At 48.7% G+C, this 23,031-nt stretch overlaps 1 protein-coding gene across 1 annotated transcript in view; it reads left to right on the top strand.

Moving 5' to 3' along the window:
• The window catches only part of Habp2 (hyaluronan binding protein 2), a 34,265-nt gene that overhangs the window by 4,365 nt on the left and 6,869 nt on the right, over positions 1 to 23,031 (top strand). Inside the window, exons 2-9 of the mRNA XM_021152166.3 lie at positions 5,204 to 5,240; positions 14,384 to 14,494; positions 16,500 to 16,607; positions 17,685 to 17,801; positions 19,077 to 19,196; positions 19,647 to 19,818; positions 20,818 to 20,915; positions 21,901 to 22,156. Of these exons, the coding sequence (XP_021007825.1) occupies positions 5,204 to 5,240; positions 14,384 to 14,494; positions 16,500 to 16,607; positions 17,685 to 17,801; positions 19,077 to 19,196; positions 19,647 to 19,818; positions 20,818 to 20,915; positions 21,901 to 22,156 (1,019 nt within the window). The remainder of the gene's footprint in view (positions 1 to 5,203; positions 5,241 to 14,383; positions 14,495 to 16,499; positions 16,608 to 17,684; positions 17,802 to 19,076; positions 19,197 to 19,646; positions 19,819 to 20,817; positions 20,916 to 21,900; positions 22,157 to 23,031) is intronic.

The raw sequence follows: 23,031 nt of genomic DNA, 5'->3' as shown, positions 1-23,031 counted from the left end.
ATTGTACACACGTGTGTGTGCATGATTGTACATGCATGTGTGTATAAGTGTAAATGCATGTGTGTGCTCAAGTGTACATGCATGCAAATGTGCATGGGTGTATATGCACGTGGAAGCTAGAAGTTGGTGTCAGAGATCTCCCCGTCACTCTTCATCTTTTTCTTTTTTTCTCACTACGTAGCCCTGGGGAGCCTAGAAACCAGAGAACTCTACCTGCCTCTGCTTCCCAATTGCCAAAGTTAAAGACGTATGCTACCATACCAAGAGTTTTTGAGACAGAGTCTCTCTCTCTCTCCTACTCAGCTAAGATGGCTGGCCTGCAAGCTCCAGGGATCCTGCCTGTTTCCAGCCCTCACTTGTGGGATCACAGGCGCATTCTACCACCGTATGTGAGCACGCACACGCATGCTCACTTGTGTTCACGTGCACATGAGTGTGCATGCGCATGCACACACGCACGCGCGCACACACACATAATAAAAGCAAGAGCAAAGGTCAGAGTCGCCAGCCCCTGGTTAAGAATGCATTGTCTGGCCCTACCTGCACCCATAGGATCCTGCAGGTCTCCAGGAAGGAATCCATCTGCAGTACCTTCCTTTGGGACATCTATCCCACAAGACCCTTCCCCTCCCCACCAGAGCATGAAGGCACAGCCATTCTGAGTCTACCAACTGAGGCAGCACTGAGAACATTCAAGGAGAACTGAGATTTCTTGTGGTAGAGAGTGGCCGTAGTTAGTACCAACCCCAGTGGCTCTAATTTCTTCCAGTGGAAAATAGCAAGTGTGCTTTGGATGTGAAATGCACCCCAGACCCATGGGCTCATCTTGAACACGTGTTCCTCAGTTGATGATACTATTTTGAAAGGTCACAAACAGAACCTTTGAGACGAGAACTCTAGCTGCTTGATACAGACCACTAAAGGCAGCCACTGAAGATTACAGACTAGCCCCACCTCTGGCCATGTATCTCCACTCTCTGCTCTTGCTGGGATATGCTCATACCATGTGGCAAGCTCCTGCCACCACAGAGACAACACTGCACCAGATACCCTGATAGAGTGTGAGCAAGAACAAACCCACCCTCCTTTAAATTGCTTGCTAGGTGTTTGGCCAGGGTGACACAAATGTAATGAATACGAGTGTTGTTGTGGACACGAGGAACGGGAAGCTTGTGCATCCCCAGTGGGAGAAACATGAGATGGTACAACCGTGGAGAACAGCACAGCAGATCTCAGGAAATACAGGCAGACCACACCTCAACCACAACTCCCCATCTAGGGACACATCCAGAAGAACTGGGAGAAGGGATATGTGCACCTAGGAATCCAGGATTCAGAGCTGGAGTCGTAAACGTCATTCTAAACCCGTGGCTAAACATTCTCTTTCCACAATGGAGAGGTGGAAACGTGGGCATGCTATGACCCTCTAATCTCTCTCCCTGGTGGCTAGGAACCAGGACTCTGATGGACAATGGGCACTCATGTTCCAAGGCTATGTTAATGCTTTGGGTGTAAGTTGATAATTACAGTACTGGAATGATCAAGTGCCTTGGGAAATAATCAAGACAGTGTATATGAACTATGTTACACCCACCCCTGGCTCACTGCCAGCTCTTCACAATTCAACAGAGATGTCTATTTTCTCATTTGCTTCTTGGCTATCCCTCTCATACACCATTTCTTCCACTGAGTCTCATGCCCAGTCCTTTGGGAGACACCGGTCAGTTATGAGCGTGTATTGTTTAAATCTCACTGACAACAGGAATGGAGGTCAAGGGAGAAATGGGCTGCAATTTACACTCCACATGACTGACAAAGATGTTTCTTGAAATGTGTTTACCAGATCGGACTGGCCGAGGCACTCTTTTCTGCTCTCCCCAGCTGCCACTGTGGCAATGTGCCTCCCACTGCCACCTCCCAAGCCCAGACCCTTCTAGACAGAATTTTGATGAAGTGTCCCAATAACATGGTCTTTGGTATTTTCATCTTGCTCCAAACCTGCTTCTTTGGTAGTGATTAAGGAGCTCCTTGCATCTTCTCTATGCTGGGTTATTTCTGCCTTCTTGACACGAACTACAGTTGCCTATGAGAAAAGACTCTCAATTGAGAAATTACCTCCACCAGATTGCCCTGTGACCAAGTCTGTGTGGCATTTTCTTGACTGTTGATTGTAGTGGGAAGGCTGAGCTTACTGTGGGTGGTTACACCCTTGAGCAGATGATCCTGAGAGACGTAAAAACAGCCACAGAACATGCACCCGTGATGGGGCCGGCAAGCGTGGAGTTCCTCCACGGGCTCTGTGTTCCTCCATGGGTTCTGTGTCCCTCTATGGGTTCTGCCTTTGCTCTCTTTGATTCCTTCAGTGATATCCAACAATGAGGCATGTGAGACAAGTTAACCCTTTCTCCCAAGTGGCTCTTGGTCACATTTACCACAGCAAGAGAAACTAAACCATGACAGTCTCTGGTTTTACTGCAATGTGGGCATGCTATGACCCTCTAATCTCTCTCCCTGGTGGCTAGGAACCAGGATTCTGATGGACAATGGGCACTCATGTTCCAAGGCTATGTTAATGCTTTGGGTGTAAGTTGATAATTACAGTATTAGAATGATCAAGTGCCTTGGGGAATAATCAAGACAGTGTATATATATGGACCACGTCACCGCCACCCCTGGGTCACTGCCAGCTCTTCATACTTCAACAGAGATGTCTATTTTCTCATTTGCTTCTTGGCTATCCTTCACACACACCATTTCTTCCGCTGAGTCTCATCTTCGGATTCTCAAGTCCCAGGAGGAAGGGCTCTTCTATTATTTCCTGCCTGAGGAAAATCAGAATAGAATGGCAGGGTGGAAGGAGACAGATGGTTCTTCCTGCTTCTGATACAGTGGGGGTTAGTGTGTAGATATACCAGATACCAGCCAGGTATAGGGCTACCTCCATCTGGCACTACAGCCGCCCTGTGAGTGGAAACGGGGTCACTGCCCTTGCAGGAGCTGAGGACCGGAGGGAGGAGTGTGTGAGTGGGGTGGTGCTGTCCAAGGGGCCAGGCTGGTTCTGCCTGGAAGCCTGCCTATTTCCAGTTTAAATTCTTTCAGGAGCCATGCCTAGAAAGGACATGTCTGCCACCTGCTGGCTACAGACAGAACAGCAGCAGCTGTCCCTCAGGCGCCCTGTGTAGCCAAGATTTGAGATTCTTAACTCTGGCACAAGTCTCTGTGGGCCCAGAAAAGATGTCTCTCCTGTCCTGTCTGCTACTCAGGACTAGCGGCAGCCAGGCAAGCCCATCCTAGTTAGCTGGAGTTGAAATACCTGAGTGGCATCTACCTGAGTGGAGAGGATGCAGGCTATGGGTCTAAGTTCAATGGAGGGGAGATGGGGCTGAGCAGAGAACCAGATCCGAGGTGCAGCCACTGGCCGTACGATGGGGGGGGGGGAGTGGGGGGGTTATTCTCCAGGGACACACCCCCAGCCTTTCTTCTAGCACCCCTAACACTCTCATTTCCCCAAGCCTAAGAATATGCCTCCCCACCTCCAGTGAAATATGTGTCCCTGTTTCGTTCCCTATAGAAACAGGTCTGGAGAACCACAAGGTAATGAAACAGAGACACCGTCTAGATAGTGGAGACCATTTCCCTTCTTTCTTTTTATCCCTCTCCTCCCTGAGTTTCATGTTGTTACTATTCCAACCCAAGAAGAGGGAGAGAGATGCCAGGACACTCCCCAGTTCACTTTGTCTCCCCACACTTGAGCTCACCCTCCTGAGTATCCCTTGTTTGTTTCCTTGCGATTTCCAAACAGAGGGCAGACGGCACCCTACCCCAACTCTAAAGCCACCATGCTACAGAAGGGCAATTACCCCATCCATACGACACCGCGACATTATCTAACGTGTTTGTATTTAGATTCCCTGGTGATCTCAACAATGCCCTAATCCAGGATCATACCCTGCGCTCAGCTGGTCCCATGGCTTGAGCTAGAATAGCCAGCCCTCCGTCCTTTTCCTCGTAGGGCACCATCCTCTCGGTGGTGTCGAGACGGGGTGTCCTGTGGAGGTCCTGTGATCTGGAGAGCAGAGTGGAGATCCGCTCCAGCCCCAAGGATGCTATTTATTGATGCCACATCCTCACTGTGCTGCATCCAGACGAGTCCTTTCACTTTCGATGTAACGTGACATCTGCCTGGTCCCCAATACGGTTCAACAGAAAGCCACAACCTGAGTGGGAAGTTAGCACAGACAGTTCAGTGCAAGAGCAGAGACCTTCATGTGAGCCTAGAATCTGTGTACAAATGTGGCATGTGGCAATGTATTCTTGGAGTCCCAACTTTCGGGAGACAAGGATGAGACTATCTCTGGACCCTGTTGGCCATGCAGTCTAGCCTTGTCCAGTCCCAAGCCCACAAAAATTCCTGTTTCAAAGAAGAAAAAGAGCATGGCATTTAAGGAATGATATGAAGAAGTCTTTGGCTCCCACATGTGTGTTCACCTGTGCCCACATGGACACCTGTGCCCACGGGTGACCTCACACATGTCCATCTGCACGCATGTGTGTGCACACATACACACACAGACACACACAATCATTGAAGAAATGAACGGAGATGCTGAGGTGCTGTTCTGACAGGGCCTCTGTACTGAGACTTGGTCAAGAACTTGAAGAGGGTTTCAAGTTGAAGGAGCCATCAGTGCAGAGGTTGGGAGGAGCCTGGCTTGATCCAGTCTGAAGCCAGACGTGGCAGCTGTTCTCTAGGGGCAGGGAGGAGCATGGGAAGGTTTGCATGTCAGGGCAGGTGTGAATATTTTATTCCAGGAACACTGGGAAACCTCTGGAATGCTGTAAGCATTTGCTCATTCCCAATCCACAGGGACAGTCACCCCAGGGAACATAACACAACCATGCTACTCCTGATCCGGGAGCAACTGCTTAGTTAATATGGAGGCAGATCCCAGGGCCGCCATGTTCCAACAGGTGTGTGTGTGTGTTTGTGTGTGTGTGTGTGTGTGTGTGTGTGTGTGTGTCTGCAGAGAGGAAGGGTCAAGATGTGTGCCCAAGACAAGGAGTATCTTCCAATAGGCTCTGCTTCTCCCTCAGCAGACTCCCAGCATGCCCGTGTCTGGGGAATGGTGATTTCTGGCTGAGGTTATCTAAGGAAGATGCCAATGGCTCCGTCACACACTCACTGTGTCCTTTTGCTTTCCAGCTCTCAATGATGTCCTTCATTGCACCCCCAGACCCAGGTGAGTGTGCCATCCGCCCAGGTTTCCACCAGCCAAGGGCCAGAGCATAGAGGCTCTTATAGGACCTTGGGATTCGGCTGGTTTTGGGGCATCACAGAAACCCTTGAGAATTTATCCAGAAACACTGCAGCTGTAAGACACTCCGCACAGCTTTGAGCCGCTGCTCTTAGCTACCTAAGGGAGAGGCTACAAATGTGGTTAAACACCCTGATTTTACAGACAAAGAAACTGAGGCCCAGGTGAGGGAAGCAACTGGTTCCTTGTCACTAAGGAGTGACCGGGGAGAGAACGGATATGACTGAATAAGAGGCCACCCAGTAACTCCATTTCCCCATAGGGAAGCCAAGACACTAACGGGTAGTTCCACGATGAGCTACTCCAGTGTTGTGTCCCCCCTGGACCACCATCTCCACTCCTGTTGGGATTGGGGTGGCCAGGCACCCCACAGGAAGTCTCAGGTTGATACCAAGACACACAGCACTGAGAGAGTCCAGTAGACCCGAGGAAGATGCCGTATCCAGCATTGGCATGGTGTTAGGACTGCATTCAAAACTGGGCATGGTGGATGCACCTGTAATCCAGACACTTGGGAAATAGAGATGGGAGAATCAGGAGTTCAAGACAGGTTTTAGCTACATTTGAAGCCAGCCTAGACGGTAAGAGACCCTGTCTCAAAACAAACAACCAAAAATCAACAGCAACAACAAAAACAAAAAACAAAAGAAAACCCCAACTACAGATCCACAAAATGATTGCATCAAAGTAGATTGTGTAGTGGAGTACCTGACATGCCCAGTGGCCTGGGCTCCTTCTCATAACGTCTGTCTCTCCTGGACTCACCCTGCCACCTTGAACCCTCTCTGTTTCTTCTGCCTAGCGGCATACCACCAAACAATATAACACCCTTCACCCTGCTCTGAGTTTGGGGTATAAACTCCTCACTACTGCAAAGAAGCAAAGGCAGACATCCCCTAAGGGACTAGGTTGGTCATGCTCAAAAGACCAGAGCAGGCAGCCTGTGCACGGAGAAGACAGATGTGATTCCAGCTTGTGTCAAGGACTTATTATAACAAAGATGGTGACCACGGGCAAAATCCTGATCAGCCATCAATATTCTCCAGGAAAGGGTGTCTCTAGGTGGGCAGATAGATGGTGGCAGTTCAGAGCAGATGGCATAGACCTTCGCTCCACATGCTCATGGAATAGAATAGAATCATGTTCCCAGGTGAGCATGGACCACAGAGGGTCTCTGCATCTTTCCCCAAATCAAGGGAGAAAAGCACACCTACTCAGAGGCCCTAGTTCAGACCCCTGGCACACATGGAGTTCAGAGAGGAGCCAAGGCCAAGGCTGGAAGGGTGTCATTTCTCTAGCTTCGAGAACACCTTGTTCAGACATCAGCAAAGGGTTCTTGGACTTGAAAGGTCAGAAAGACAGTAAAACATAGCTGTAGATGTTGTGGGGTGGCAAGGAAAGAGACGGAGGCATAGAAAGGTCCAAGGACCTTGGTTTCAAGTGTCCAGATGTGTCTTTATGTGCCAGGAAGATGGCTCAGTGGATAAAGTGTTCGCTTTGAAACATAAGGCGTGGATCCAGAACCCATGTGAATGCTAGATGCACAGGGCAGCCACCCTGTCATTCTCACCTTAGAAGATGGGGACAGGGATCCCTGGGACAAAGCAGCTGGGGAGACTAGCTGTGGCAGTGAGCTCTGGGTTTGATTAGCTGTAGTAATGAGCTCTGGGTTTGATTGAGAGACCCTACCTCAAAGAGCAAAGTGAAACAACAGCTAAGGATGATTCTTGATATCACTGTCCTCTACATGCACATGTACCCATGCACACACACATACACATGCCCACACACGTGCAATAATGCCTACATGTGTGTGCCACACACACACACACACAAACGTACCATACATGTACCACATACACACCACACACACAAACCACATACACATGTACCACACACACACACATATCACACACATGTACCACATACACCACACACACACACACACACACACACACACACCCCACACATACCACACATACCCATACCACACACATACATACCACATACACACATACTAAACACATACTTACCACACACAAATGTACCACACAGGTATTACATATATACACATACCACACACACACACACACGAAAAAAATTCAAGAAGTATCTTCAACCACAAGGTACTTTGTTACAGTCTTCAAGAATGTTGTATATGATGCCTACAGGCTTTATCATGTTCTGGAATGTTCAGTGAACTGGTTGAATGAAAGAGAGGGTTCATTCAATGTGTCCATCGGGCTTTAGCTGAACAGCTTACAAGGCATAGTGTCAGCTTTGGCCTCCAGACAGAAAGAATTTCCTAACATTAGACGGGCTGATGGGCTCTTGGGAAGAAGGGGTGAGCACCCCAACACCGGAGGCATCTCAGGCAAAGACTTAAGTTGGAAAACAACTGAGGACATCGTGGACGACGTGAGACTGAGCACGCCAAGACACCGACCCCAAGGATGCCGCAGATGAACGTCCGAGGATCAGTAAGCAAAAGAAGCAGGTTGGCCCTGGCCAGAGTCTATCTCCAGATGCTCTGTTGGCCTCTGCTGTGGACTGAGAAAGTTAAACTTAAGGCACCTCCTTGTCTGGTTCCACTGCACGTGGGGCTGTTCTTTGATGAGGTTCATCAGCTCCATGCTCCCCTCAGACAGCAGCATGCTGAAGAGACGCCCCGCTCATGCCCTCAGGCAAACCTGCTTCCTCGGTTGGTCTTACCGGTGCCAGTACATGGCAAGGGCCTTGCTGGAGCAGAAGGTGCCTGGTCCCTGGTCCCCAGTGTGTAGTAGAGGAGGTGGCCATCAAACAGCCCAAGCTCTGCCCGTCTCCCCAAAGCAGGTGACACACAGCCGGCAGGCCTGCGGAAACGCATCTTCAAAGCTGGCTTGGCTCTGCCCAGCACCACAGGCTGTGCCCATCCGTCAGCTGTCCTGCTGCCTGCCAGCGAGGCTCTCAGCTGTGGTTGCCTGCCAGCAGGGCTGGAAATGTCACAGGCAGGCCGACAGGGCTGGGGTTTGGGGAAGGCACCTCAGAGGAGCCAGCTGTGGCACGGTGATGGATGGAGCCACCCGGGATGACATTCCAGGGATTTTCATTCCATCCCACACATCTGGCAGGTCCCTTCAGCAGAGCAGCTGTGGAGTTCCCACAGCACTAACTGCGAGCTCTTTCCAAGAGGCCCTCACCATGGGCCACAGGAATCCTGGAGAGGGACGAGGGACATGTGCTAGCTGAAGATTTCCTGCCGCTTCACGAAAGCCAAAAGGCCAATGGTTTTCTAACCTGAACCAAGAGATGCCCAGCTCTTGAAAAGGCACAGGGGACTTGGAGTTAGATGAACCCGGATGTGATGCCCTTCTGCCTGGGCGTTTCTATCTGTAGAATACAGTGATGATTATCCTCACCAGGGACGTCGACAGTTACGTGGAATTTTGTTTACATGCAGTTCTATGGAGTATCTGACACACAGAAAATGTTTAGTATGCAATAACCTACCATGAGAATTATTTGTGTGAATGCAGAGTACCCCTAACTCTCTTCATAGTTCTTTCTAGCTAGGCTCTGGTAAAGGAGCAAGGCCACAGGACTTCTTTTTATACCTAAAGTAAAATGCTTCTGAGCAAGGTTCTCCTACTCTCAGAACTTCAGAGGAAGCCTCAAGCAATCTGAATTTAAACCCAAAGTAGTCTTTGTATATGCACACTCAGGTTTGTGGACTTCCGAGGACAACCTCAGGCATAGTTCCTGAGGCTAGCTGGCGGTCTCTGTCTCTGTCTCTGTCTCTGTCTCTGTCTCTGTCTGTCTCTCTCCTCATTTTGTGTGTGCTGCACACATGTGCATAAGACATTATATATGTGTGCATGTATGTATGAATGCATGTGCACACATGTTGCAGTGCTGGAGGTCAGAGGATACCCTCTGGAGTTGCCCCTGGCCTACCTCTGTGCTTGAGGCATAGTAATACTCGTTGCCACACATGCCAAGCTACCTGACCTACAACCTTCTGAGGATTCTGAGATGGGTCTCTCATAGGCCCAGAACTAACAGTGGGCTGAGCTGGCTGACCAGGGGCCCCAGGGGTCACACTGGCTCTGCCTTCCAGGCACTAGGATTTTAAGTTTGTAACCCTGACCCCTGCTTTTAAAAATGTGGATTCTGGAGGCTGAATTCAGGCTTCCTTCCTTTCAAGGAAAACACTTTACCAACTATGTCTCTAAAGAAGTTTTCTCCAGTCTGACAGAGCGGGACCAGAGTTCATGTCAGACAATAGTTCCTTTCTACCAAGAAAACAGACAGTTTTATAGGCTTGTACAAAGATCATCAGGTTTGTTTTTTTTTTTAAAGTACAAATCTCACCTACATTCTTCCTAAGGTCACCCCTCATGCTGCTTCAAGCTGGGCCAGTCAGAAGGCAAGGAAGCTTGGTCACAGGTACAGTCACTCTGTCACACATGACAGATACATCGGGCTCTGTGCTGGGCACTGTGGGAAGACAGAGCAGAGGTAGCCTCGTTTTTAAGACTCAAGGAAACAAATCAGATAGGTGTGTTAAGGCCCAGAGCAAAACAAAGAGCTTCCAGCTAAGACATCCATACTCCGCGGTCAACAAGGCTAGTGAGGAACGCCCCTGTATCTTAACCCCCAATCCCATGAGTAACCCAATGTCAACCAAGTCCTGTGTGTGTGTCTGTCGTTGTTATTATAATACAGGAGCCCAGCTTGGAGATGGCCATCAATATCCATGTATTTAGATATTAATTCCTTGGGTGCAGTTTAACCAGCATTCTTCTAGTCTAGACCAGGTCTAGCTGATCTGAACTGGATCAACTAGAGGTCGCTCTGACATCTCATTTTGCTATTGGCTGGCTTTCTTGTGTCTGAGGCTTCATCTGGGTGTGCTGTTGACTCATGTGGCAAAATAGGCCAGACTACTTCCACAGGAGTCAGGAAGGCCCAGGAGAGTGGGCAAGAAGAACAGGGGAGAAGAAGGGAGGAAGAAAGGAAGGGAGGGAGGGAGGGAGGGAGGAAGGAAGGAAGGAAGGAAGGAAGGAAGGAAGGAAGGAAGGAAGGAAGGAAGGAGAAAAGGAAGGAAGGAAGGAAGGAGAAAAGGAAGGAAGGAAGGAGAAAAGGAAGGAAGGAAGGAAGGAGAAAAGGAAGGAAGGAAGGAAGGAAGGAAGGAAGGAAGGAAGGAAGGAGAGAAGGAAGGAAGGAAGGAAGGAAGGAAGGAAGGAAGGAAGGAAGGAGAGAAGGAAGGAAGGAAGGAAGGAAGGAAGGAAGGAAGGAAGGAAGGAAGGAAGGAAGGAAGGAAAAAGGAAGAAGAGAGGACAACATGAGGTTTTGGGGTCAGCCTTAGAGCCAGTCTCAAGGTCAAAAAGAACCAAGAGGTGGGATATGAACCATCTCTGGCTAAAATGAACTAGGAAGTCCTGCTGTAAGAGAGGAAAGATGCAGGAGGCTGGAGAGTTGGGGCATCCATGCCATGAGATTGGCTCAAACCAGATCAGATATCCAGCATTGAAAGCAAAGACACCAGGCTTCCATGTGACTACACCCAACATCCCTTCCCCTACACCATTCTCAGTCCCCTCATCTTGCTTTCTCCTCAAAGCTATTCAGACTGGAGGCTCCTCTAGGACAAGGCCACATTCCATTCTTGTTGGTCTAACTTTATAACACTCTGTGGTCCCCAGTGCCTTCCACCACATGGCATAACATGTCACCCACTGTAGGTTTGCTATATACTGTTCATACATACAGTGGGATGCAGGGTCAACATTACAGAAGAGGTAGGGGTCTGCCCATATGGAGAGGCCTTGGTAATGTCCTTGTGCAGCCCTCTAACTAAATAGCTTCTCCTTCCCTGGTGACCTACTATGTCCACCTCCACCTGGGACCCTTACAAACTCTTGGACTTAACGCATCTCCTCTATTTCATGCTTTTTAAATACGTGAGTGGCAAGTGAATATGTACAGATTTGTGTGTTTCATTTTTATATATGTGGGTGATGTGTGCATGTGTGTGTATTTGTGTGTGCGTGCCCATGTGTTTATGACAAGTGCATATATACAGGTGTGTATGTTTCATGTGATTTTGATATGTGTGTGTGGGGGTGTGCATGTACTTGTGTGTACAAGCCCACACGCATTTATGTGTTTGTGTTTGTATGTGTATACACATGTAGAGGATTTCAGTTAACAGTGGGCTTTGTTCTCAATCACTTGCCATCTGCTTTTTAAAAAAAAATAGAGTCTTTCATTGGACATAAATCTTACCAATTCAGCAAGACTAGCTGGGAGCTCCAGGGATCTCTCTTCTTCACCCCACCCCTCCAAGCACTAGAATTATAGGCATATGTCATCATGTTCTTCTTATGTACATACGCGGTAGATACCTGAACTCAGGTCTCAAGCTTGAGTAGAAAGAATTTTGCCAATGGAGGATCTTCCTAATTGCAAAGCGGGGCTGTGGAGTGGGAATCCTTAGTAACACAGTCAAGATTAGCCAATCCGCCCTCCAATTTGTGGAACATATTGAGAGGGGATTCGATGAGTCCCCGAGAGACTCTTATCTGTAAACACCTGTAAGAAAAAAACAAAATAAGTCCAGCAGTGGAAACAGAGAGAGAGAAATCAGTGGAGCGGTCAACTCTCTGTCTCCTTCAAATGTCAGTTTGGAACCTTTCGTGGCCAACTCAGAGAAACATTTTTCCATCACCTTCCCCCCTCCCTTTCTCGACTTTATTTTGCCGGGAAGACTGTGGTCTTATCTTCAACCTAGACCCTCATCTCTAGAAAGGTGGCCTCCTCCGGGAACATTTTCATGGTGGGGAAAAGCAGTCAGGGGAAAAACAATAAGCAAGCAAAGAGAGTCTTGACTTGACGCTCTGATAAATGAGGTGAAACTTCGCCAAGAAACCAAGGTTGGCGTATTTAAAAAAAGGAAAATAAAAAGAAAATTCCATTTTTAATGGGAAATATAAAACAGCCACATGCAACAGTCGATTCTTCAGAAGCCACAGATACAAAGACTATTACAGAATGTTGGGAAGATGCCAGAGGTAGCGTGCTTGGTCCTCAAGCTTGAATGGAGAGCGGTCCTCCACGCCATCGCTGCCTCGTTGGGCTGCCTTTCAAGCCCAGTGTCGGCATTCAGTCCTGCCTCATTATCACGGGTCTCTCTGGAGAGCTTCCTTGAAGCTCCCTCTGCCAACATGCCATCCTCCCATCAGCTGGAAAAGGCAGCATGTACTCAACTTTCTCCCTGTTCCCAACTTCTCTTCTCCCACCACAGAGCCTCCAGCATCTTCCAAGACTCTATGTAACCAAAAGTCTCATGTAACTGAACTTTCTGTCTGGGAGCATCATGGCACTCTGCCTCCATTGGTAACCAAGGTTCAGGAACAGTCTGAGGGCTGTAGGTGGATGTCTGCTAAGTAGCAGGCTAGACATTCAGTGGGGATGAGTGTGTGTGTGTGTGTGTGTGTGTGTGTGTGTGTGTGTGTAGTAGAAAGAACCTATTAAAGCGATTGACCACTGTTGTTGACCTAGAAAGACATGGTGGTTGCACTGAGACAAACTTCAGTGTATATCTGGCTGTGAATTAGCCATGGGACTTTGGACACTTTGCTATTCTCTGTGGGCCTCAGAGACCACAGCATAAGGCCCAGTCAGCATAGGCTTTCCAGGTTTGAGATGGGGCCTCATGTATCCCAGCCTGGCCTCACACTTCCCACAGCCAATGATGGTTTGGATGCCTGATTCCTTTTTGCCTGTACCTAGTAAATTCTGGGTTTTGTTTTGTTTTGTTTTGTTTTGTTTTGTTTTGTTTTGTTTTCTGAGACAGGGTTTCTCTGTGTAGCCCTGGCTGTCCTGGAACTCACTCTGTAGACCAGGCTGGCCTCGAACTCAGAAATCCACCTGCCTCTGCCTCCCAAGTGCTGGGATTATAGGCATGTGCCACCACTGCCTGGCTACCTTGTAAATTCTGATGCCATAGGGCCAATTGTCAACACAACAACCTCTGTGCTCATCTAGGAGACAAGCCTCCAGACATACCTGTGGGGGTTATTTCCCCTCTGCACATGTATGTGAGGACAGAGTATGTTGACTGGATCCATTGAGGAAAGTTCACCATTTCCTGGCTTTAGACCGAGACTGCCTGAGATGGAGAAAGCGAACTGGGCGCTAATGTCCACTCATCCTTCTAATTCTTCCTGACTGTGAATCCAATGAGGCCAGTGCCCCAAACTCCTGGTGCCTTGGCTTCCCCACCATGGGAGACTGTACCCCTAACCTGTGAGCCAAAATAAACCCTCCTTTCCTTAAGTGGATTTGTTGGGGTGTCTTTATTTTATAGCACATTGTAAGGAACCAAGACATTTGGGATTACAGTGCCCCACCACAGCCAGTTCATGCAGAACTGGGATCTGCGTATAGAGGCAAGCAATCTATCAGCTGAGCTACACCCCTGGCCCAGCTTCCCTGGTTTTTATGAAGATAAGGCACCTGCAAGCATTTAGCCCAGGCCTGGTAAAAGCTCAGTAAAGATGGAGCGTTAAATGCTCTATAGTGATAACTGAGAGATGTTTGGCCCAAGAGGAAAGTGAAAAGTGCCTTGGACTTCGTTAAACTGAGATGACTAATGAAGTCTCATGGGGGAAAGTCCTATGTCACTCACAGTGACAGCACCATGTGCTCCATCTCTGGTAGACCCTGTGTAGATATGTGAAGACCTGGAGGTCACAGGATGCTTTCTGCTGTTCACAGCTGAGAAACCTAAGATGCGGAGAATACATAGCCATTGTCAAGGTCACACTTAGTGCAATGTTGGGACTTGATCTCCTTCTCCACTTCCCCATGGTGCTACCATGCCAAACACCAGTAATGCTTTGGAGGACCATAACAGCTCCCAAATTAAGCATCACCAAGCCTGGCCCTCCTGTCTTCCCATGTCACTGGGAGTGCTGAAAAGCTGTGTAATTCTCCTTAAAGAGAAGAGGTGGTTCCCTCAAGCAGGGATGACTTCCTTACGCCTAGTGACTAGGGTGTCTTCTGTCCTGTTCCTGTCCCTGCAGATTGGACCCCCGACGACTATTACTACAGCTACGAGCACTCCAGCCCAGACGAAGACCCCAGTGTCATGCAGACCACCCCTGAGAACCCCGACTGGTACTATGAAGACGATGGTGGGTGCCAAATCTGGAGGGAGGGACCATGGCTGGACTTTATGTGTGTTCTCTCCCCTCTCTGGCCTGCATGGTGAAATAGGTATTGAAGAGGTCCATAGACTGGATCTACCCGCACCGAGTCCTACTCTATGAGAACAGGGAAGGTGCTTAGAAGCATCTCCCTATCCCGAGTACCAAGTGAAGTAAGGGAGGCCAAGAGAGTAGCAGACTCGACCAAGGTCACGCATCGAGGCAGTGCCTCGTCATCTGGCGCCTGACACTGCAAAGAGATCTGAAGTTCAACATCAGTTCTGTGTCTTTGACCTCAAGCCGTGTCCTAACAGTGCAAAATAATTTAACTTAGCTTTGAGTATTTATACCCCAGCATTGACACGTCCGGCTTTCCGGCTTTGTCCTTTTTCTTTCTCTGATTGCTACTTATAATTTCTATGTGTGCACTTTGATTGCTCATGTGTAGATGTGAGTCTGTGTGTGTGTTGGAGGGCTGTGTATGTTTAGATGCTCATGTATGTGTGTTTGTGTGTGCATATAAAGCCCAGCAGGCAACCTCTGATGTCTGACTTCAGGACATCTACCTCAGTTTTTGAGATAGGACCTCTCACTGGCCAGGGTTTACCCTGATTAAACTGCACCAACTGATCAATGAGCCTCTAGTTCTGCCTGTTTCTACCTCCTGGGCGCTGGGATTATAAATATTTGCTACCATGCCCAGCTTTTTATTCAGAATCTTTTCACGGTTGTTATTGTGGTTGTATGAATGTTTATATATATTTGTTTGTATGTTTTATGTGTTTGTGTGAGTGTGATTGTGTGTACACATAAATATATATATATGTGTGTGTGTGTGTATCTTTGTATTTGTGAGTGTTGTTGTGTGCATATATGTGTGTATATGTGTGAGTGTACTTGTATGTGTATATATGTGTGTGTGTGTGTGAGAATGTGGTTGTATGTATAGGTGAGTGTGTCTCTGTGTGTGTTTGTGTGTATATGTGATGTAGTTGTGTGTTTATGTGTGAGTGTGGTTGTGTGTGTGTGTGTGAGTGTGGTTGTCTGTATGTGTTTGTGTGTATGCATGTATATGTAGTCACACACTTAGTTTTGGTTTATGGCTCCTTAGACTGACCAATAAGACAGAAAAGGAAAATAAGAAGCTAGATCCAGGCAAAGCCACGTGAGTGAGCCAGGAGAAAGCATAGAAAGAAAGCACTTAGCAGCTGGTATAAAAAGCTACGTTACTGCAAAGTGGCCTGGAAGGCAGGGCCAAGATCCAGGGCACCGGGGGAACATCAGAAGAGACCATCAAAACAGGAGCCAGGCCCCGGGATCCTACTTCCCGAACCAAAGAACAATGAGTGTGAGCGCAGGACAAAGAATTCCCCAAGGGAGGATCCATTCAGACGACCATGAAAAAGCCAAAGGCACAGATGAAATATGACAAAATCTAACTGAACAAGGAGTTGAAGAAAGACGAAGGCCACTGGGTCATTTCCTCTGAGCTGTCAATTCTCTGTCACCCTCTTGCCTTTGCTCTTCCTTCCTGATGTTCAGAAAGCGTGGGTTTCGTGAGGGGTGGGTTAGCTTTGCACACTTCTGCCTGACCTCCACCCCTGGGCACTGGAAGTAAGGGAGGTCTTCAGGCTTGTGAAATGCCTTCAGCATCAGAGACAGACCCCAATGTACTCCCGGCGAGGTGGGAGGGGAAAAACACTCACAAGGGGAAGGGGACTTTCTCAATGAGAAAGCCGGGTCCAAAGCAGGGCTGAGGGACACAGTCACAATTGTGTCTGCCTGCCTCCCCTCTTACTCGCCTGCGTTCCTCTCCCCGGCATGTGACTGTGGTTGCCCTTGATCTCGAAGGATGATACAGTTCTTGCCTTTGTCCAAGCAACAGTTCCATTGTTGATCTCCCGTTTGGGGCAGGAGGCTGACATTAGGTGAGAAGTGGGTCTTCTCTTTGGATTCCCCCTCTCTGACCTTGACTTCTGTCCTTGTGTCTTAGATCCATGCCAGTCCAACCCCTGTGAACACGGCGGGGACTGTATCATCAGAGGGGATACCTTCAGTTGCAGCTGCCCAGCCCCCTTCTCGGGGAGCCGGTGCCAGACTGGTGAGTGTACGGCTTTGCCTCCTTCGTCCCCTGGGGTTAACTGTGACCCCCTCCTGCCTCCATGCAAAGTCAATGGGAAAGCACTGGGTGATCCTGAGGCAAAGGTTATAATTGCACAGGCTACGACCATGCACAGTGGCATCAGGCTCTGTGTGGTCACAGGTGGCATCCGTGTGTATCCTGCCCCCAACACTATGATGACACAGGGCTGATGGTCCCATTCTGCAGAGAAGAATATTGAGGCCAAGAACGGGTGAGAAACTGGGAAATTTGCTCTTAGACTAACCTCATGTGACCCTCAAACACGATGACAGGAATATCCCAAGGCACATAAGGTTCACATTGATAACAGGGTGCACAGGAGCTGCAGACCTGCTCCTGACTAGGTCAGGATGTAGGCAGAAACAAGAGCAGCCAGCCTGACTCCTGAGCTCTTTGCCCAGCTACCCTCCTAGTGTCTGCATTTAGAACTCCTGCAGGGCTGAATAAGGGTGAGAATAGAGACACAGGCGAGGAGCTGGCTTCGGTCCAATTGATGGACACCTCCTGCAGTAAAAGAAGGAGAAAAGGTGCTGAGAGCTTCATCGTGGCCTCTGACCTTTGTGCCCCTCCCACCTATTCCTTCCATTTTGACCCTTAGAGCCCTTCAGGAAATGGTTGAGATCAATGGGAACACAGCCGATAGCACCCGATCATTGAGATTGGGGAGAACACGGCCTTTGGTTTGCCCCTCTCCTCACACCGCAGGAGAATGGCCAAAACTGGAAAATCAAATATATGCAATCAGGGGCAGAAATCGCAACTGCCTGTTGAAGGTGTGAACACGGAGGTGTGAACATGGAGGTGTGAAGAGCTATCTGAGTGTATGTTAGGATGGGAAAAAATCAGCCAGGACCCAAGGTCGAGAGGGAATCCTTTCCCAGGAGCAGCTTGGCATTCCAAGACTGTGAACAAAGCCACAGCTACAGTCAGCTTGTCCCACCTCCAAAATTAAGCTAAGCAGGTGTCCCTCTAAGTCAAATGTGCCCCAAGTAATGTCCCATCCCCATTCTCCACTTCTCTGTGTATCTCATACAGCACAAAACAAGTGCAAGGACAACCCATGTGTCCATGGCGATTGCCTCATTACCCAGAAGCATCCTTACTACCGTTGTGCCTGCAAATACCCTTACACAGGACCAGACTGCTCCAAAGGTGAGTGGCAGGCGCTCTTCTGTGCAGAAGGTTTTCTCTACTCTAACTTGTGCCTATGGTGTCTGCCTCTTACTGTATGGATGTGGGTAAACGTGTGTCTGAAGTTTTTGTGGCATCCAACACAGCACTCTTAATTAGGATCCTTAGAAAAGGGATCCTCCCTGGGGAACTCAGGGAGAATTCACTAATCTGTATTTACACACACACACACACATACACACACACTCACACTCACACACAGTCACAAACTCACTCTCACACACACACTCACACACACACACTCACACACTCACTCTCACACACACTCACACACTCACTCTCACACACACTCACACACTCACTCTCACACACTCACTCACCCACACACACTCACACACTCTCACACACTCTCACACACTCTCATACACACTCACTCACTAACACTCACACACACTCACAAACTCACTCTCACACACACACTCACACACACACACTCACACACTCACTCTCACACACACTCACACACTCACTCTCACACACTCACTCACCCACACACACTCACTCACACAATCACTCACACACACACACTCACACACACTCACTCACTCACACACACACTCACACACACATACTCACACACTCACACACACACACTCACACACACACTCACACTCACTCACACACACATACTCACACACACTCACACACTCACACACACTCACTCACACACAAACACACACTCACACACACACTCACACACACACACACACACACACACACTCACCTTGGAAGTTGATTCCTCCAGGAAGTGGGCACTGACCTTTTCCTGAGAAGGGTTGTGTTGGGGACTTATACACTGAGTCACTGCTATGGGTAGGTACACCATCCCAAGAGATTTACCCTTGTCTATGAGAAAAAGAAATTCATAAATGAAGAACCTAAAATTCAGAGAGGTGGCTAACTTACCCACGGTCACATAGCTCTCAAGGGCCACAGACGAGTTTCTACCTAGATCAGACTATCTGAGAACTTTAAGATCAGTCTGTAAGGACTCCGTGACCCTTACATTTTGGGGAAGGGGGATGTTTGGTTTTGTTCTTCTGCGTGTCCTCCATCCATCTGGCTTTATGCATGTTGGTCTAGGCTTTCTGTGACATTTGCCAGGGTGTCAATGATCTGTCTGTGCCCTATGGTGTTCCGTCATTTAAGAGAGGATGACCCCAGAAGAGTGCCACCATTCAGAGTGTTACACCTCCTCCTAACATGCCCTCTGGGTCCCACTTGCTGTTTTCACAGTGCTTCCGGCGTGCAGGCCAAATCCCTGCCAGAATGGCGGAGTCTGTTCCCGACATAGACGGAGATCCAGGTTTAGCTGTGCCTGTGCAGACCAGTATAAGGGGAGATTCTGTGAAATAGGTATGGCTCTTCCCTACTACCGTCAAAGACTCTGGGACAAGTGAGACCGCGAGTGCCTTTTCTGTCCAAGTGTCTCCTACACACATGGCTCAGAGGTTCCCAAGCTCCACTCCTCTAGTCTTCCAACCTCAGAGCACAGAGCCTGTCAGCTCCCTGCCCAGGAAGTGATGGTCTGGGGTGTGCTGTAGCAAATCAACCCTCTGCCCAGACCACACGAGGGCCCCTTCCCACCTCCCCTAGTCATTCTGTAAGCACTCGCCTTCTCAAACGGGAGGATTTCATATTTTTAATTCTGGTTGAATGTGGACCATTCTGGAGCTCTATGATAAAACCTAGAGATAACACATGATCAGGCCCAGTCCTGTGACCCATCTGATATCCCCACGAACCCTAATTTCGGGCAACGAGTCCATGACTGACCATTCTCATAGGCGGCCTGCTCTCTCCGAGGTCCGGACGACTGTTATGTGGGCGATGGCTACTCTTACCGAGGCAAAGTGAGTAAGACAGTCAACCAGAACCCATGCCTTTACTGGAACTCCCACCTCCTCTTGCAGGAGACTTATAACATGTTTATGGAGGATGCGGAGACCCACGGGATCGCAGAGCACAACTTCTGCAGGTACGAATTACTGCATCTTGGTTGCTTGCCTTTGAAACCGATTGCAAGTCAGCAGCCTTCTTTCTGAACAGGGAAGCATCCTACTCGGGTTAACAATAAAAACTCCCCTGGTCTCGGGGCCTCGTGCACATCGAAGTTCATTTCTTACTAACTACACGTGTCGTGCGGGTGGGACGGTGATGGGGGGGGTCAGCACCACAGGGTATTGCAGATACCCAGCAAGGGTAAAAAGAGAACAATGAGGCAAAAAAAGACAACCAAAACCCAAGAAATGACATACTACCTTCCACATGAATTCTGGGATTCTGTGGCAGAAATAGTCACCTGGAGCCACTTGCCATCAAGAGAGAGGCTGAGGAACAAATGGATTAGACTTCCCGAGTCATCTGTCTCCAGACAACTGCGTTCCTAGCTCTACCTTTAGTCTGACCAAGGTCGATGACTTGCGAGATCTGTGTCCGGAGAGTGGGGGTGTTTTGCTGGTCTTTGCACTGGCCCCACACGCAAGGGCGTCTTCTTTGCACACAGCACCCTACCTCTGTTTTCTAAATGCTCACTCGGAGATGCCTTCTTGTGGCGTTATCTTCATAGAGAAACTCTTTGACTAGTTCCTAAAGGATTCTCATGCCTGGGTCTTGGGGGTTGGGGCCAGCTCTAACCGTGTTTGTCTGTCTGTCTGTCTGTCTGTAACACTTCCTGACCACATTGAGTCAGGATCTTCAATAGGAACCCCGCTTCCCCTATGTTTCATGTCTCCCATGGTCCAGCACACTGGTTGGAAACTACTTTCTGATCCCCCGGATTCTCCTCCTGACGTTAACATTTTGCCCGACATCTGTGAGCATGCTTGTGTGCCACGGTTTGCTAACCTGTTGGAGGAGTCAGTGAAGAACGGTTCCCAGATGGTGTGGGGACCAGGAATCCTCTGACTCAGGGTGCTTCCGTGAGATGAATGCCTCTGAGCCTTGATGGTCAGTCACTTAAATCTTTGTGTTTTAGAAACCCAGATGGAGACCACAAACCCTGGTGTTTCGTCAAGGTGAACAGTGAGAAGGTGAAATGGGAATACTGTGATGTCACAGTCTGTCCAGTGCCTGGTGAGTCTGTGCTACCCACAGGGCCTGGGGAGGAAACGAGTGGTCCTGAGACGTCCTGATGGGAGTCCTGGTGACTGACCACTCCCACCCTTGACCCTTGCTTCACAAACAAGCATATCACTCTTCCCAGACTTCTGTAGCCCTCAGGACAATGAGCTAGCCTCGACACTTCTATCATCCCAGATTAGATCTAAAACCTTTTTTCCTAACCCCAGTTCAGTACCCTCAGTGTCATACACTGTGTGTGTTGCGTGGACAATGACCATCACTGGCTGGGCCCTTGTGGCCTCTCAGGATGAGCTATGGTCTGAAGTCCAGCTTCTCATTCTTTCTGACAATCTTTATTGGCCCATCTCTCCAGCCACATCTGAAAGAACATGCCGATCTCTCTGACCACAGGGATTCTCTCTGTGTTCCACACACTCAGCACCATTCTATGGGTACCTCTCTGTAATGCTCTATCTCATATCTGCTTTTGTTTGTTTTTAACCATTCTTTGAGAACTGACTCAAGCATTCCTTTCTCTGACAAGCCCCCTTGAACTCTTGAATTGGGTGTTATATCTCCCTCTGTACAATCTCAAGGAACAGAACAAGCTTGCAGCCGTATAACCCTTACACCCTTTGCTGGATGAATCTCCTACCTCCCCTAATATGCTAAAGAAAAAAAAAAGCCTGAAAACATGCGTTAATGATGACATACTATGCATGTCCATAATGGGTTTGTATACTTTTCATATATGTTTGTACATCCTAGGAGTAATGCACTTCAAAATATGCAGATAAAAGCAACATCTTTCACACCAATTCTGTGAAGTTGCTTAATATTACCTAAGTCATCCGACATGTCTCAGTCACCAAATAACATATCAAAGGTGTGCCGTCTCTTGGCTCTGGGCATTTGGTCAACTTGTGGTCAGAGTTATGACTCCAGCTATGTCCTCCAAAGGAACAACTTGTGTGGTTTATCTTCATGTGCCCTATAGACACCCCTAGCCCAGTGGAAAGCCTTCTGGAGCCTGTGATGGAGCTGCCAGGGTCCGAGTCCTGTGGGAAGACGGAGGTAGCTGAACACACAGTCAAACGTATCTACGGGGGCTTTAAGAGCACAGCAGGCAAGCACCCGTGGCAGGTGTCCCTGCAGACCTCACTGCCATTGACCACCTCCATGCCCCAAGGCCACTTCTGTGGGGGCGCCCTGATCCACCCCTGCTGGGTGCTCACTGCAGCCCACTGTACTGAGTAGGTATCCATGGGGAAGGGAGAACACATGACTGGGGTACAAACAGGCTCTCTTCCCTCCAAGTGACACCTCAGAAGTTTTGGCAGGACTGGGGTTAAATGCCCAGAGGGGAAAGAACAGAGCCTTAAATGAGAGTGGATATAGCTACCATGGCTTACCACAGCTGTTCCATGAAGTCTACCGTATGTAGCTAACGACCAAGAGAGGGCAGGGTTTGTGTTCTGTGAATTGTAGTATCCCTGATGCCTTCACTACAGAGGTCTTTCCATGTAGCAAGTATTTAGTATGTACGTTGAAGGAAAGGTATATAGTTATTCCCTTTTTATAGGAGACTTGGGTTTTAGGAAAGTTTAATGTCTTAACTAAAGTCTCACGGAAAGAAGGCCAGTGAGTGAGATTGAATTCAGCTCTGTCTTCTTCCCGAGCCTCTGGAGTCTACCCTGAATGGGCAAAATGGCCCATTATCATCAGTGAACCTCTGGGTCAGGCATTCTCATCTTCACCTCCAGTGTCGTCTGGGAACTGAGAAATCATCACCTCTTCCAGATTCTCTAAGTTCATGGTCAGGGCTGGTCTCATGAGCCCTGGCTTGAGAGGCAGCCTGCGTAACTTCTGGTCTACTCTATCCTCTGGGATTCTAGTGTTCTCCAAGAGAAGTTAGACACATGAACATTAGCACCTACCCAGGAATGACAGCAGACTTGCTCAAGACTTCAATGGCTGGCATGTAGCCAAGCCCAGAGGAAAAAAAGAGATCTCCTGGGGAAAGTGAGTGTGTGATTGCACTCTCCATCTACTGATGAAGAAGTCCCCGTGCATTGTCTTATCTGGAACCCAAACAGAGTTTTGTAAGGGAGCAAAGAACTGCAGATAA

This window comes from Mus caroli, unplaced genomic scaffold, assembly GCF_978045245.1.
Source record: "Mus caroli unplaced genomic scaffold, Mus_caroli_1 scaffold_20, whole genome shotgun sequence".
Classification (NCBI taxonomy): Eukaryota; Metazoa; Chordata; class Mammalia; order Rodentia; family Muridae; genus Mus; species Mus caroli.
The sequence above is the reverse complement of the archived record's forward strand: the minus strand, read 5'-3'. Positions and strand labels throughout refer to the sequence as shown.